General features: G+C 43.6%; 1 protein-coding gene across 3 annotated transcripts in view; it reads right to left on the bottom strand.

The window, feature by feature from the left end:
• Positions 1–14456, bottom strand: part of CSE1L (chromosome segregation 1 like) — a 101195-nt gene that overhangs the window by 52130 nt on the left and 34609 nt on the right. For all 3 annotated transcript variants that reach the window (XM_075276767.1, XM_075276765.1, XM_075276766.1), the window contains 7 exons: positions 13334–13435; positions 13093–13238; positions 12930–13020; positions 6733–6840; positions 4087–4179; positions 3487–3654; positions 2883–3012 (listed from right to left, as the gene is read on the bottom strand). In XM_075276767.1, the coding sequence (XP_075132868.1) occupies positions 2883–3012; positions 3487–3654; positions 4087–4179; positions 6733–6840; positions 12930–13020; positions 13093–13238; positions 13334–13435 (838 nt within the window). The remainder of the gene's footprint in view (positions 1–2882; positions 3013–3486; positions 3655–4086; positions 4180–6732; positions 6841–12929; positions 13021–13092; positions 13239–13333; positions 13436–14456) is intronic.

Here is a 14456-nt window from a genome sequence, read left to right as displayed (position 1 = left end):
TTGAACCCATGCACGTTGCCTCAAGCTTTGAATTAGCTGGTTGTTCGTGAGTGTCCATGAAAATGGAGGGGGAGGAGGAGCAAGCTGTAGTGTTTGGTTGAAAGTTTGTTTCATGTCCTTCTCAAATACAAAAACATTTCACGTCATGATATTAGCTACTGGACCTGGAGGAGGAGGAGGACGTGATAATAGAATGTTGAAAGAGCTTTCAACCAAATACAAAACACACTATTACACGTCATCATATTGAACTATCCAACTACCTTTGGGAACCCTTCTTGCCAGAAAAAAAACACCAGCTGAAAAGTACTCATTATATTTTTTGTTTTTCATACTTTGCCTAAATAGCATTTGTCATTCTATAGAATGCCTAAGGAAAGTATGTAATGATTCTCACATTTCATACATTGCCTAAAAACGCCAGGCATTCTATACATTGTATAGGTATTCTATAGAATGCCTGCTTTTCATACATTGCAGTTAACATATACACACACATATATTGCTGAGTGCAGAGTAGTAGAATAAGTAACTTGCTGAATGGCAGGACTGATATCAGTGCCGTTCCTGCACATCCTCTCCACACTAGCCAGTTAGTTCCATGTGCGAGGAGGAGGGGGGGGGGGGATGTTCTTAAAGGGGTTGTCCCATCTCAAGGATCTATACTGCTAGTTTATGTGGATTTAAGACTTTTCCTTAATACATTGCTTAAACAAAACTGCTTTGTTTGGCTGTTCTCTTAATTTATTCACTTCATTGTTTACACTGTGTTTCCATAAACATGGACAAGTGACTAGCTCCTTGCTCTCAGAGAGGGGAGGGGGAACTGAATGCTCGGTGCTTGTATTTCTGAGCTCTTTATCTCTCCGCCCAGGACAAGTGACATAGCTCTCTGGCCTCAGGGAAGGGAGGGGGGAGCTGAGTGCTGGACAGAGCTTGTACTTCTGAGATGTTTATCTCCGTCTCTTCAAGTTATCAGTCGGCTATTTGAATTTTGCTGATAAGGGCTGAGACAGGGAGTCCATTAAACACAGACCTAAAAGTAAATATATTGCAAGCTGACTTGTGGTCCTGTAGCATGTAAGTTTGGGATTCTCATCACCTAACAAATCCAGCTCTGCTACATCAACTTCATATTGTGCATCTTCCAGTGATACTGTGCTAATTTATTTAAAACCATCCCTCACTACTGACTGCAAACATGTACTGCTATAAAGAGAGCCAGCAGAGCTGGCTTTGTCTGTGAGATATCAAATAAAACCCCGCCCACCAATTTACCCAGAAAACCAGGAAGTGAACAGAGCATACAGCCTGCATGGTGGTGAACAAACGAGTTGTGAATACCCCTTTAAAGCTGCACACAGGCTGTTTTATGAAGTTGGAACTAGCTAAGTGCAGGGAATGTTTACAAGCAGCAACTGTCATATGTGGCAGCTGTTTCTCATGTCCCATCTTCCCCATATAGTGTACACACAGTAGGAGTAGTATCACACTGTACGGGGCTCTAATAGTGGTGAGGCTCTAATAGCGGTGGGGCCCTTGGCAATTGCCCAGTTTTCCACCCCCTACCCAAACACACTGGCTCGGCATCTCCATGTCAAGACGAAAGTCAGTGCAGCAGTCATCTACCATGAAATTCTAGAGCATTTTATGCTTCCCTCTGCTGACAAGCTTTTTGGAGATGGAATTTTCATTTTCCAACAGGACTTGGCACCCGTCCACACTGCCAAAAGTACCAAGACTTGGTTTAATAACTATAGTATCAATGTGCTTGATTGGCCAGCAAACTCCCCTGACCTTAACACCATAGAGAATCTATGGGGTATTGTCAAGAGGAAGATGAGAAACCCCAGACCCAACAATGCAGACGAGATGAAGGCTGCTATCAAAACAAGATGGGCTTCCATAACACCTTTGCAGTGCCACAGGCTGATCACATCCCTGTCGCATTGAAGCAGTCATTCATGCAAAAGGAGTCTCCATAAAGTATTGAGGGCATTTAGTGGACAGACACTTCATTTAGCCAACATTTCTGTGTTAAATAATTTTTTTACAGCTGGTCTTATATAATACTAGCCTCTTCCCGCGACTTCGTCATGCGTGATGTTGGCGTCAATGATCCGCCTATATTCAGCAAATTGGTGCAGTCAATGGTTTGCCTGCTCCGGTGTTTCAGCAGCTCTTAACTTGTCCTGCTGCTGAACTTGTTCCTCATGCCATACCTGTGATTGTTCCGGCATCTCAGCAGCTCGCTGGGAAGCCATATAATGAGCATGTTGTTGGTGTTGATGATCCGCCTGCTCCAGCAACTGTCAAGCTGGCCTGCCGCTAAACTTGTTCCTAGCACTGTGTCCATGATTGTTCCTGCATCTTAGCAGCTCGCTGGGACGCCATATAATGAGCATATTGTTGGCGTCGATGATCCGCTTGCTCCGGCAGCTGTCAAGCTGGCCTGCCGTTAAACTCATTCCTCGTGCTGTGCCCGTGATTGTTCCGGCATCTCAGCAACTCTATTTTGAGAACTCTGGTGAAAATATCTAGTCTCCGAGAGAAAGCCCAAGGGTTTTACTAGAATGTCATCCATAAGCTATCTCCTGTTTACTTTCTCCATGGAGTCCTCACATGTAACATCTTTGTTATAACACGCTCAGTTGTACAAGGGTTAACATCACACCAATCAAGGAGTCAGTTTACTTAGACAGAAAGGAGGTATAATAAAATGTATTTCCCCATGTTCTAGATAGTTAATCGTTAAAAAGTAAATAAATAAAATAAATAAAAAGTGAATCACTTCTAACATTTTAATTACTATTATTATTATTACGATTATTACTATCGTATTATCTATCGATTATCGTATTATTATGGACATGTGGTTTTACCTCTAAACTCCATGTTGGGGACAATAACTTTCTCACAAATACTGGTCAATGTATTGGGATCCTCAAAAAGGTTCTTATAATGTGGGCGCTCACACACTGATGCCAGGAATTGGATGGCATTGCTCACCAACTACAAATGAAAAACAAGTTCAGTTGGATACAATCTGCCTCATGGTATCATCATCATTCAATACAATCACATATGGGGAGCAGGACACAAATAATCACCCCCTCCAAATTCAAAAAGCTGAACTAAAGACTAGAAATTTAATTGCAAAATAGCTGAAACTAAGTCAGCTCAATTAACGTATGTGAACTTAGCCAATAGCAGTGTGAGGCAGGATGCCACCAGGAGTGGAACATGATGGCAGCCCCACACATTAATAGTGCTATACGGGGTATATGAAAACTCAGCAGATGGATATTTTTGTGATGGAAAACAATATGGTCTGACACCGTTCATGTCCTTTACTCATCGTGTATATATACTCTATACAGAACTATATAATCGTTCATTAACTGCCCATCACCACCTGACCATTTTACTGGATCTATCTTCAGCACAGATCATATTCTGGAATAAAGAAGAAATATGAAATATTACCAAGTCATATTTAACTTCTTGGCCAGTTGTAACCAGTAAATTCCATATGGCTGTGACAAAACGTGGCAAGTAGGCCTGGAACTCTTCATCATACTTCTGTGCATATAAAGCAGCATTGTCACAGATCTGCGACTTCAGTAATTCCAACAATCCAGGGTCCTCCTCATCCTGAAATGAAAAAGAAACAACACGCTAACCAAATATGCAAGATTATGGAAAGATGAGCATTAACTAAAGTGTGACATGGTGTCATATAGGTTACACACTTAGGGCTAGTTCACACGTGGGCAAAGGGGCGGATTTTGACAGCGGATTTCGCTGGGCTTTTTTTTCCCGCTAGCGGCGGGCTGCTGCTAGCGGAGAAAAGAAGCGATCTGCCCTATCTTCAGGCGGACGATCTGCCCTATCTTCAGGCCCCCGGCAGCACCCTCCTATGTCGGCTCATTCATTTCAGCCGACAGCAGAGGGGAAAGCCGCAACCGCGATGGTCGCGGCAGGCGGGTTTTGACAAGAGAGAGCCGCGTCGAGCCGCGTCTCTCTCTGTGTCAAAACCCGCGTGGGCAGTTCACGTGTGAACTAACCCTTAAGCCCAGAACCTACTTCTGTTTGAAGTAGCTTGTTATCCAGTGTCAGAAGGCTGTGGAAGTTGGTCATCCAGGTTTCCATGTTATCTTCAAAGAACTCAGGGAGATCCTACAAAGCAGAACAAAAAGTCTGTAAGAAAACAGAAAATAGACCTCAAGATGTTTAGCCTCGAAGTGGCGCTAAGAAACAAAAAGGCACCACACAAATTCCTCTAATCCAACAAGGATTATATATAAACTAAGTATGAATATCCACTCTTCACATAAGACTGTTCTACACAATCAGAAGCTTTAAGAAGACCTTCCAGATGCATTACTTCAGGAAAGCCTACTGCAGGGGTGCTCACACTTTTTCAGCATGTGAGCTACTTATAAAATGACTAAGTCAAAATGATCTACTACCCACTGCCGATGGGACAAGATAGACAACAGAGGCGCTAGGACCTAAGGCGGACAATGGAAAGACGGCTGCCTACGCTGATACGCAGACGTCTAAACAGCAGCTCTCCTGCGCTGGTTCAAAGAAAAAAAAAAAATTAAAAAAAAAAAAAAAAAAAATCGCCCGGGCTGCCGCCCCCCATGAGGATGTCTGTGATCGACCCATACTTTCTTTGGGAGCCAATGGTAGATCGCGATCGACGTATTAGGCACCCCTGACCTACTGTCATCACACCATCATCTAAACAACTTCTACCCTCATCTACTGTCTCTATCCCTTGTTCTCTCAGATTTTGAGCTGTTGCAAGGAGGGCCCCTCTATCCCACAATTAAACTTGTTATATGTATTTTGTGGATATGAATACCCTCATGTTGGTTTCATGTCCCTGTATATCTCAGCCTTCTGGCTCATTGTTGTCATATTATGTTCTGTAAAGCTGGATGGGATCTTTTCTGTCCTCCTCCTTACAAGCAAGGTCTGTGTGCCATTATGCCATCGGTTTGTTCGCTTTGTTTTTGTCTTTTTCTGTCATGTTTGAAAAATGTACCGTATATACTCGAATATAAGCCGACTTTTTCAGCACATTTTTCATGCTGAAAAAGCTCTCCTCGGCTTATACACAAGTCAGGGTCCATGGAGCACAGAAAGCTGCTATGTGATTGCCTTGTCATGAGGTAACGTGACTGTGATGTCATCAAAGGTCCTGTAGCCACTGGTACGTAACATCTGCAGATAAGGTTGAGTCTAAATCCTAGTAGCTCCGCTCACACCAGAGTCCGATCACATGGTCATGACGTCAGAGGTCCTTTAGCACACTAGGATTTAGCATCTACCCTGCAGATGAGTGGCCAGGATTCATTGTGTCTTATGGAAGATGTCTGTTGTATGGAGGAGAGGACGCTACAGTAAAGTGAAACACACAGGTACCTTGCTTTAGTTACTCTGCCTATTAATGTCAGGCATTTTGGGTTATTAATTTCGTTTCAGTACCTCCGTTTCTTGTGCCTCACATTAATAACAGTTAACCCCATCATGTCCCTCATATTAACCCCCGTGTGCCACATATAAGGGTTACTAATATGTGAGACATATCAGGGTACTAATGAAGGACCTTAATTATGAAGGACCTAATTATTACCTCCATATGTCCCACATATCTAACTCTTATGTGAGCCACACAGGGGGTGAGGGACATGATGGGGTTAACTGCTATTACTATGATCCCCATGGAGTTACTGAGCTGTAATTCACATGACCAGACTTTTTATCTGCAATGGTGGACAATACGTTTTCCCAGGTTTTTTTGTGGTGCAATTAGGGGTCTCGGCTTATATTCGGGTATATACGGTAATAAAATCTGATTAAACATATATGAATACCATCAAAAAAAAAAAAAGTACAGCACCATGTAATTAATGATGCTCTACAAATAAAATAAAAAATTACACGTTATACAGGGGCTTTATAAACCCTTAGGCTACAAGTACACAACCATGTGTGTATAGCTGGGCTGTGATTAAACATTAGGTAGTGTACAAAGGGTAAGGTATTACCATCAATTTAGATTTGAACAACTTGGGTAACCCTGAACAAACAAGTAAAAATTACTTGTTTGTTCAGGGTTACCCAAGTTGTTCAAATCTGTGATTAAACATTACAAGGATGACATACATATGCCTCCCAGTTTCTCTATGGCCCCACTGATGTTAGAGGGTACTGGGGCACAAAAAAACGGGAAAAAAACACAAAACAGGAATATGAGTTTTGCCCCGAGCTCACAGCCCAATACACAAGACCCTAAAAATATATGGTGTGTATGAGGTCATGGAAACTAAAGGGTTGGGTGCGATAGCCATGAAAAACAGTAGTGTGCAGGAGGTAAGTTTACACAGTTGAAAACTTAAGATGAATTTGATGAGGACATTGAATGCAATGGGTGGCAGAACCAGGGTGGAAAATTAAGTTTAGTTTTGGGTGAAATCTGCCACAGAATCAGTGGTAGACTCTGCTGGGTGAACCTAGCCCCTAAGATTACAAACAAGAAAATATCAGCCAAAACAATCTGGACAATACGTAAAGAAAAAAAAAATTCACTCAAAACAAACCACTAATCTCATTCACATAAAAACTACAATTCTGTTGAAGGAAACCTCAAAATCCAGGAAATACTATCTTAACTATTGTCACAGTCCTAACAAGTTATTAGAATTACATTTTACATACCTGAAAATTTAAGCTATAAAACAATTTGGAGATCAAAATTAGAGAGGAGAAGAGGACTTTTAATGCGCTGACATCATTAGCATGAGTATTGCACAGACCAATGGTTGCCTGGAAGAAAAAGAGCAGACAATGAATTCCGCACACTGTTGGATTTCTATCGGTATATAAAGCAGCGTGTGCCCGACGAAATGAAAGTTCCACTTTAAGACAGGAATCATGACCATGTCTGTAGACCACATGGATTTAAAGATCTCACAGGTTAAAACAGAGTTGCCTATAATCGCACTTTCACTTTATAGGGCAACAGGGAAGGAAGAATATTTAAAATTATTATTTTAAGATCTTTTCTTTTCTTATATTTACTGGGTGACAAAGCACCATGGGTATAGACCCAGACACTAATAGAATGAAAAGCTGTCGGCTCCACCTCATGGTAAATACCCTCTCATAAACCTTGTGCTAAGCCAGTTTGTACCACAGCAGGAGAGACAAAAAAACAAAACAAAAAAACCCCCCACAAGGGTGGAATCTCTGTCCCCCAGTGAGTACAATGAGAAATGTAATTTACGGAGAGTACAAAAAACAAAATCCATCTTGTTGATTATTTCATTGGGGGGCATAGATCAATTGGGAGATGGAAGCCTTGGAAGCAGGCAGGCTCTTGTGAAAGTCCTCAGGGAGGACAAACAAGGCAAAGGGTCAGTGAGTAAAGTAGAGGATGCTTGGCATCTGGACAGAAGGATGGCGAAGCTATGTCCTCAATGTGAAAAGAGGAGGGAGAGAAAAAAAAACTTAAGAAAGGAGGGTAGCGGAGGACAACCTTGTCCCTGGTGAGAAACCGAAAAGGAGACTGCTGGGAAGAGGCAGCAAGCTCTGAGACACTGCGGAAGTAACTGCCACAAAAAGAGAGACCTTTCAGGAAAGAAAGTATAGAGGAAGACTGCAAAGGCTCAAAGGGGGAGACTGAAGCACCTCAAGGACGAAGTTAGAATCCCATGGGTGGACAGGAAGGGGGAGTGCAGAGTGTCACTCCCTGTAGGAAAGTTTTCTCCAGAGGATGAAATGCCAGGGCCTTCTGAAAAGGAACAGAGAGGGCAGGAACCTATTCTTATAGAGAAGAAAGACCAAGATCTTGATCCAGGAAGATGGCCCTCAGTTCCAGCAGTTTGATCTAAAGAGAGGAATCTGCTTTGGAACAGAGGCCCAAAATGGACAAGGAACTGAAAACCGCTTCCAAGCTGGAAAGGCTGGCATCTGTGGTGATAACCTGCCAACGGACACTAAGGAAAGACTTCCCCTGAGAGATTCTTGGGGCGGAGAACCACCAAAGAAGTTCTCAATGGATTTGAGCAAGCAGGAGAATAGGGCGGGGACAAGACTGGATGGTTCTAGCGTCAGAAATTGCCAACTGTGGAGGACATGAGTGGGACAGACTTGAGGAGTGAGACCATCACGCCCATGTCTCGCATTCAGAAACGAAGACAGGTCCTCCAAAGGCAGGACACACCATACCGAAGGGTCAGAATCTTGGACTTCCGGAAAGGAGGGGGGGGGGTTGCTACGGGGAGAGGACTTTACCCAGTTGATGAGCCAGCCAAACCAGCGAAGGAGGTCCAAAGTGATTCACAAGCTGGTTATATTGTGAGTCTTGGAGGGAGCTTTCCCCAGGAGGTTTCCAATTATGGAACCATAGCAACTCTTCTGGAGTGGAGATTGGCCATCGTGTGTGTGTGTGGGGGGGGATGGGGGGTGTTAGCCATTGGGGGTTATGGCTTCGTCGGAGACCAGCCGGAAGGGGAGAGCAACAAATTGAAAATGGCACAAACCTTCTGCAAGACTAATAAAATGTTGATGGCACAGAGCAACAGGAGTGCAGAGAGAAGCGTTGTGGATGTCGATGAATTACGGAAATTCACCCGTCTCCAAGGATGCCACCACTGAATTCATGCGGAACCTGCGAACACGGACGACCCTGTTGAGCCCCTTCAAGTCCAGGATAGGACATAGGGAGCAGTCCTTCTTGGGAAGTGTGAAGAGGTTGGAGTAGTAGCCCAGGAAACACTAAAGTGTGAACAGGGACGATGACTCCCTGCTGCTAGAGAAAGCCTTAAGAAACGTGGCCACTCGAGTGATGGAAAAAGGCAAAGTGGACAGAAAAGAAAATCTTCCATCTAGAAGGGAGGGGAACTCTATGTGGTGTGGAGTAGACGATCGACACCACATATCAGACCCAGGTATTATCTATGCTTGGAGAGCAGTTGTTCACCCACCTGAGAGACCACGAGAGTGTGTGTGTGCGTGTTGGTGGGTTGAAGATCTGCATTTCAAAGAGGACTTGGAAGCAGAAGGCCTTAAGGACTGCCAGGGCTTGAAAGAGGATTTTTCGAGCGGGAGTCTCGAGGATACCGTCCTCCTCTTTTCACATTGAGGACATAGCTTCGCCATCCTTCTCCACCTTTTTCACCTCCTGAGGTGGAGCCACAAAAGAAGCAAATGCATCAAGAACAGCTGAAAAGATGATAGCTGGCGCTTAGGATGCCTCTGGGTGAGGAGAGACCTTTTATCTGAGGCCACAGGGGATTATGCTTCTCTAGGCCGACCCTGTTCTTCCTGGGAAAATGGAAGGGCCACAACTGCTTTCTTCCAGGAGGCCTCAACGTTCCACAAACGAATCCAAACAATACAGTGAATAGCCATAGCATTGGCGGCCACCTTGGTCGAATGGCGAGCTGCTTCAATGGAGGCATCACACAGGTACTTGGAAGTGTTAAAGATTTGAGAGAAGAGCATGTGGTAAGCTAATTCAGAGAGGTCTGCCTGGAGCTGTTTGGCCTGGGATGTGCAGGCATTGCTGACCCAAGAGGCAGTGAAAGAAGGTCGCAGAGTGAAGGCTTTGGCAAGAGAATCCACCTTCTTGTCCTTCATTCTTGAAGGACACAGAGAATCCACTTTTTGAGGGATCACAGAGTGGAGAAGTCTGCTAAAAGCAGAATAGAAGCCTTGTAGAGCCTAGCTATTGTGGGATCTGACTAGTTGAAGACACTCTGGTCTGGGAAGGGAAAGAGAATGTTTGATTTCCTAGTAGAAGATGGAGGACTATCTGTGTGAAGCCATTGTTACTTCAAGATGTGGTCAAACACCATGTTGTTTTGAAAGACTAGAGGAGGGCGGTGACTTTTGCAGATATCCTCTTCAGAGACAGAGATCTTTAAGGTATGGATGAGTTTGGATGAGCTCCGCATAGCAGCAGATATAGATGCACCTGGCTGATGCTCACGGTTGTCCCCAGAAGAGAGAGAGAGCAGGGGGACACAGAGGGCGTCAGCGCACTGTTCTAGTCCAACAGGCGGAACTATATGGGGAGTGCCCAGGGGTAGGGGTGGAAGACCATGATCTCAAGGAAGAATTACTGGACCTCTTGTAGGGACGACTCCTTGAGCTGGAAAGGGTACAATGTGGGCACCCAGAGGGGTTCCCTATATGCCACTGACTGAGTGGCAATCTGGGAAGGCAGTGGTTCCAAAGTTTCCACCACAGACTGGTTAATTCTGACAAGGTTACCAATGGCCTGGGCGAGAGAGAACACAACCTGGGGAGGGATCAGCCAGAGAAGGGTCGGGATGTTACTGAACTGGCTGAGGCAGAAGGAAGAGAGCGCACAGATAGGTTCGGGCTGGTCACATGGTAACTTTGTTACAAACGGCACATATCTAAAAAAAAAAATAAAAAAAAAAAAAAAAAAATGTGGGCACCGGAGAGGGCCGAGCTGACTCTTCACGGGAGGACTTCATGGTGTGGGCCCAGGGAAAACGAGGGAAACCCAGGATGGTAGCTTACAGACCACTGAAGAGATATCTACTTGCCAACTGTTGCAAGAGAGGTGGACAGAGAGGGATCCCCAGGTACTGTGTCTCTCAGGGAGCAGAAGCAGCTTGAGAGGAGTAGTCCCAACACAGAGAAAAAACAGGAAATACAGAAAATAAAGATAAATCTCTGAGGAGAGCAAGGGGCCCTACCCCTGGATTTCCCACGGTGAGCAGCTAGTGGGGGGGACTGGGAGACTGCACAGGACATTCCCCTGGCCAACATAAGGGCAGGAAGGAGACAGAAAAGAAAAGCGCAAACCTATGTGTGGCCTTAGTCCCTAGTAAAACCAGAGACTAAATTAGAGATCATGGCAGGCAGTGCTGCACTGCCGGCGCAGAGAAACGTTGAGTGCTCCACGCGGGTCAAGAAAGAAAGGGGGCCAAGGAAGGGGTTTCTCTACGAAATCCAGGTGGTCAGCCTCCTACAGAAACTAGATTAAAACTGGCTTAGTACAATCTCTGAGTGTATAGACATTGTGAGGGTATAGACCAGGGGTAGGGACCGTACGGCTCTCCAGCTGTTGCAAAACTACAACTCCCAGCATGCATACTGGCTCTGCTGTTCTTGGAACTCCCATGGAAGAGAATGGAGCATGTTGGGAGTTGTAGTTTCACAGCAGCTGGAGAGCTGAAGGTTCCCTATCCCTGGTATAAACCATGAGGTGGAGGTGGAGCAGACAGCTTTTCTTCTTCCTAGTATCAGCCTCCTAGTGGCTGGGTCTATACCCACGGTGTCCACCAGTGAAACAAGCGATATAAAAAAAATAAAAAATAAATCCTCCCCCCTTCCCTTGTTAATGAAAAAATAAACACACAATTGGTATAATTGGTAGAGATGAGCGAGTAGTATTTGATCGAGGATTCGAATACCTCCCCTGCATAGTTATTGGTGTAAGAAAAAAAAAAAGCACCAGGGAAGGTAAAGAGGAATCAAATGTTTCCTGTATGGTTTTCAACCAAGTACACCAATAACTATGCAAGGGAGGTACTCGCTCATCCCTAATAATTGGTATCACTTCATCCACACCAACCCCTAAAATTAGTACGTTATTTATTGTATATGATAAACGCTATAAACCATAGCGAGAAGGCTTAGAAAAACAAAAAATAACGAAAACTGAACAAAACATCTTATGTATGGATAATATACAAGGTCTTGAAAAGGTACACAAATAAAATGTAAATACTTATGAACATAACAATGAAGAGAAGAATAAAATGTTACTGGTTTAAGGCTACAATGTGTTAGAATGCTATCGGGTTAAATGTACATAACGCAACGGAGTTGTGTGTCATTTAATTGAGCCATAAATTTTAAGTCTGTAATTTCTAATAAAATAAAAAAAAGAAAGTGTGTGAGGGAGGGCGTTTGTGTTTTATCTCTCTATGTAAATCAGGGGAAGGTGTTATCTCTATATGTAGACACATAGCTAACCCTCAGTCCACACAAGCCTTTAATCAAAATTGGCAGTTTGCAAATTTTTGCAGTTTGCTTGGAAAAAGAAAAACTAATCTAATTTGACAGCTGTCAAAATGCCGGAGCAGGCGGATCATCAACGCCAACAAAATGATAATTATATGGCGTCTCAGCGAGCCGCTGAGATGCCAGAACAATCACAGGCAAGGCGTGAGGAACAAGTTCAGAAGCAGGACAGCTTGAGAGCTGCCGAAACACTGCATAGGCAAGCCATCGACGGAAGCAATTTGCTGAATATAGGCGGATCATCAACGCCAACAACATGCAGACGAAGTCGTGGGCAGAGGCTTGTATAAAATAAAATAAACAAAGTTATGATATAGGAATACAAGTATGCAAAAAGAATAAGCAGGGCACTCACCGAGGTACTTCGTTAAAAATCATAGTCCTTTATTTCATCCTTCTTAAAACAGATTGCACAGGAAGAGAGGAAAAGCAACACTTCCAAGGTACGTCCGTTTCATGCACACAGCACTTCGTCAGGCTTGACGAAGTGCTGTGTGCACGAAACGAATGTAGCTTGGAATTGTTGCTTTTCCTCTCTTCCTGTGCAATCTGTTTTAAGAAGGATGAAATAAAGGACTATGATTTTTAACGAAGTACCTCGGTGAGTGCCCTGCTTATTCTTTTAGCATACTTGAATTCCTGTATATATATTTTTGAGGCAGAGAGCACCATCTGGTTGGCGATAGCCAAGAATAATGAAAGTATATGGTACACCCAGCACCTGACTTTTCCATTTGGACACAATTTATAACGGGCGGTGTAGGCTGTAATTCAGACGTGGTGCCGCTCATGAGTTTTTTCTTCTTATGGAAAGTTATGATATGTTTTTAAACAACTGGATCCCATACCTGGAAAAGGTTGGTGAGAGGTAACGCAAAGGTGTCCAGTACTAGTTTAATCTCTGTCCACAACTCACTGGACTTGAATTCATGTCGGTACCTGTCTCAAGGAGAAATAATCATTAGCAAACACTAAAACCTCATTGTTGGAGGCAGAAGCTTATCTCAATACCTCTTGAAAAGGGAATGAGCAGTGTGCAAGACACCATTGATCACATGGAAATCTCCACTCTGGAAACGGTTTACCATCTCAGTCAACAAATCCGGCCATTTCTGAGGGAAATCTTCACGTCCTATGATACTGATGGCATCGCTCAGCTACAAAAGAAAGGAACCACAGGGGAATCAGGGACTGCAGCACCACAGGCAATCAGGACACAAACAGGAGAAGAGCCACTCATGATATGCTACACCTGCTTCTGGATCTGCTCCGGGCTGCTTAACATGAGATTAACTATGTTGGCTTTAATGGCTATACGGTCTGCATCACAAATTTTGTTTGGCTCATCTTCAATCTGAAAAAAAAAAGACAGGATTATGCGTTAATATGGTTTTCAAGATTCTTCTATAACCGCACCAGTACCAAAAGAATTTCCTTTGACCCCAAAGGAACAAAAACAGAGATAAAAGTCCCTTCTACCTTGCTATTTCCAGTGTTTTCAAATCAATAAAGATACCAAAGAACTATTAAAGCATAAGCTTGGCTTTCCATCAGGGAGAAGGAAGTGCTAAAAACTGTGGGGATTAGCCCATGTGCTGCAGTCATGTTACAGAGGACCTTTCACCACTTGGGGCATATGCGGTTTTATGTACCGCTAGAAAGCCGACTGCACTGAATTCAGCGCACTATCAGCTTTCATGTTCTGTGCCCTGGGTGATGAGCTGTCGGGTGTGACCGACTGTCAGAAACGCCCTTCTGACGGTGAAGAGCTGGAACCAATAGCTCTTCACATGGGGCACAGAACATGAAAGCCGATAATGCGCTGAATTCAGCACACTGTCGGCTTTCTAGCAGTACAAAAAACCGCATGTGCTCCAAGTGGTGAAAGGTCCTCTTTTAAGCCACTTTTTTCTTTTTTGTGCTGAGGTTAGTGTCCCAGTTACACTTTCAATAAAATTTTATTCTTTATGGTGACCGCAGTGAAGTGAAACCACCTTCTGATTCACACTGTGCTAACAGAACCAGCTCCCCTGCCAACCTCCCCTAACCTCCTTCTGAGAGAGGTCTGCTCTCTCTGCAGGCAGCCTAGCTAGTGGAGATAAAAACAATTTACAAGCCCTAAACTAAACTACTGGTTAATTTGCACATAAAACCATATAAAACTCAGTTTTTGCTGAAAAACTATAGAAATGTGTAGCCCTTTTAATTGGAAAATGTGTTTATGTGCATTAGTATACATAAAAATTTTGGTTTAGTAAAAAGCAAAATTTACATTATTTTCACATTTTTTGCTATTCTTCTAGCAAAAAAAAATATATATATATATTATGCAACAATATATAATAGAAGTTAAACTATATTGACAGAATGATCTC

Source organism: Leptodactylus fuscus, chromosome 6 (genome assembly GCF_031893055.1).
Source record: "Leptodactylus fuscus isolate aLepFus1 chromosome 6, aLepFus1.hap2, whole genome shotgun sequence".
Taxonomy (NCBI): Eukaryota; Metazoa; Chordata; class Amphibia; order Anura; family Leptodactylidae; genus Leptodactylus; species Leptodactylus fuscus.
The sequence above is the reverse complement of the archived record's forward strand: the minus strand, read 5'-3'. Positions and strand labels throughout refer to the sequence as shown.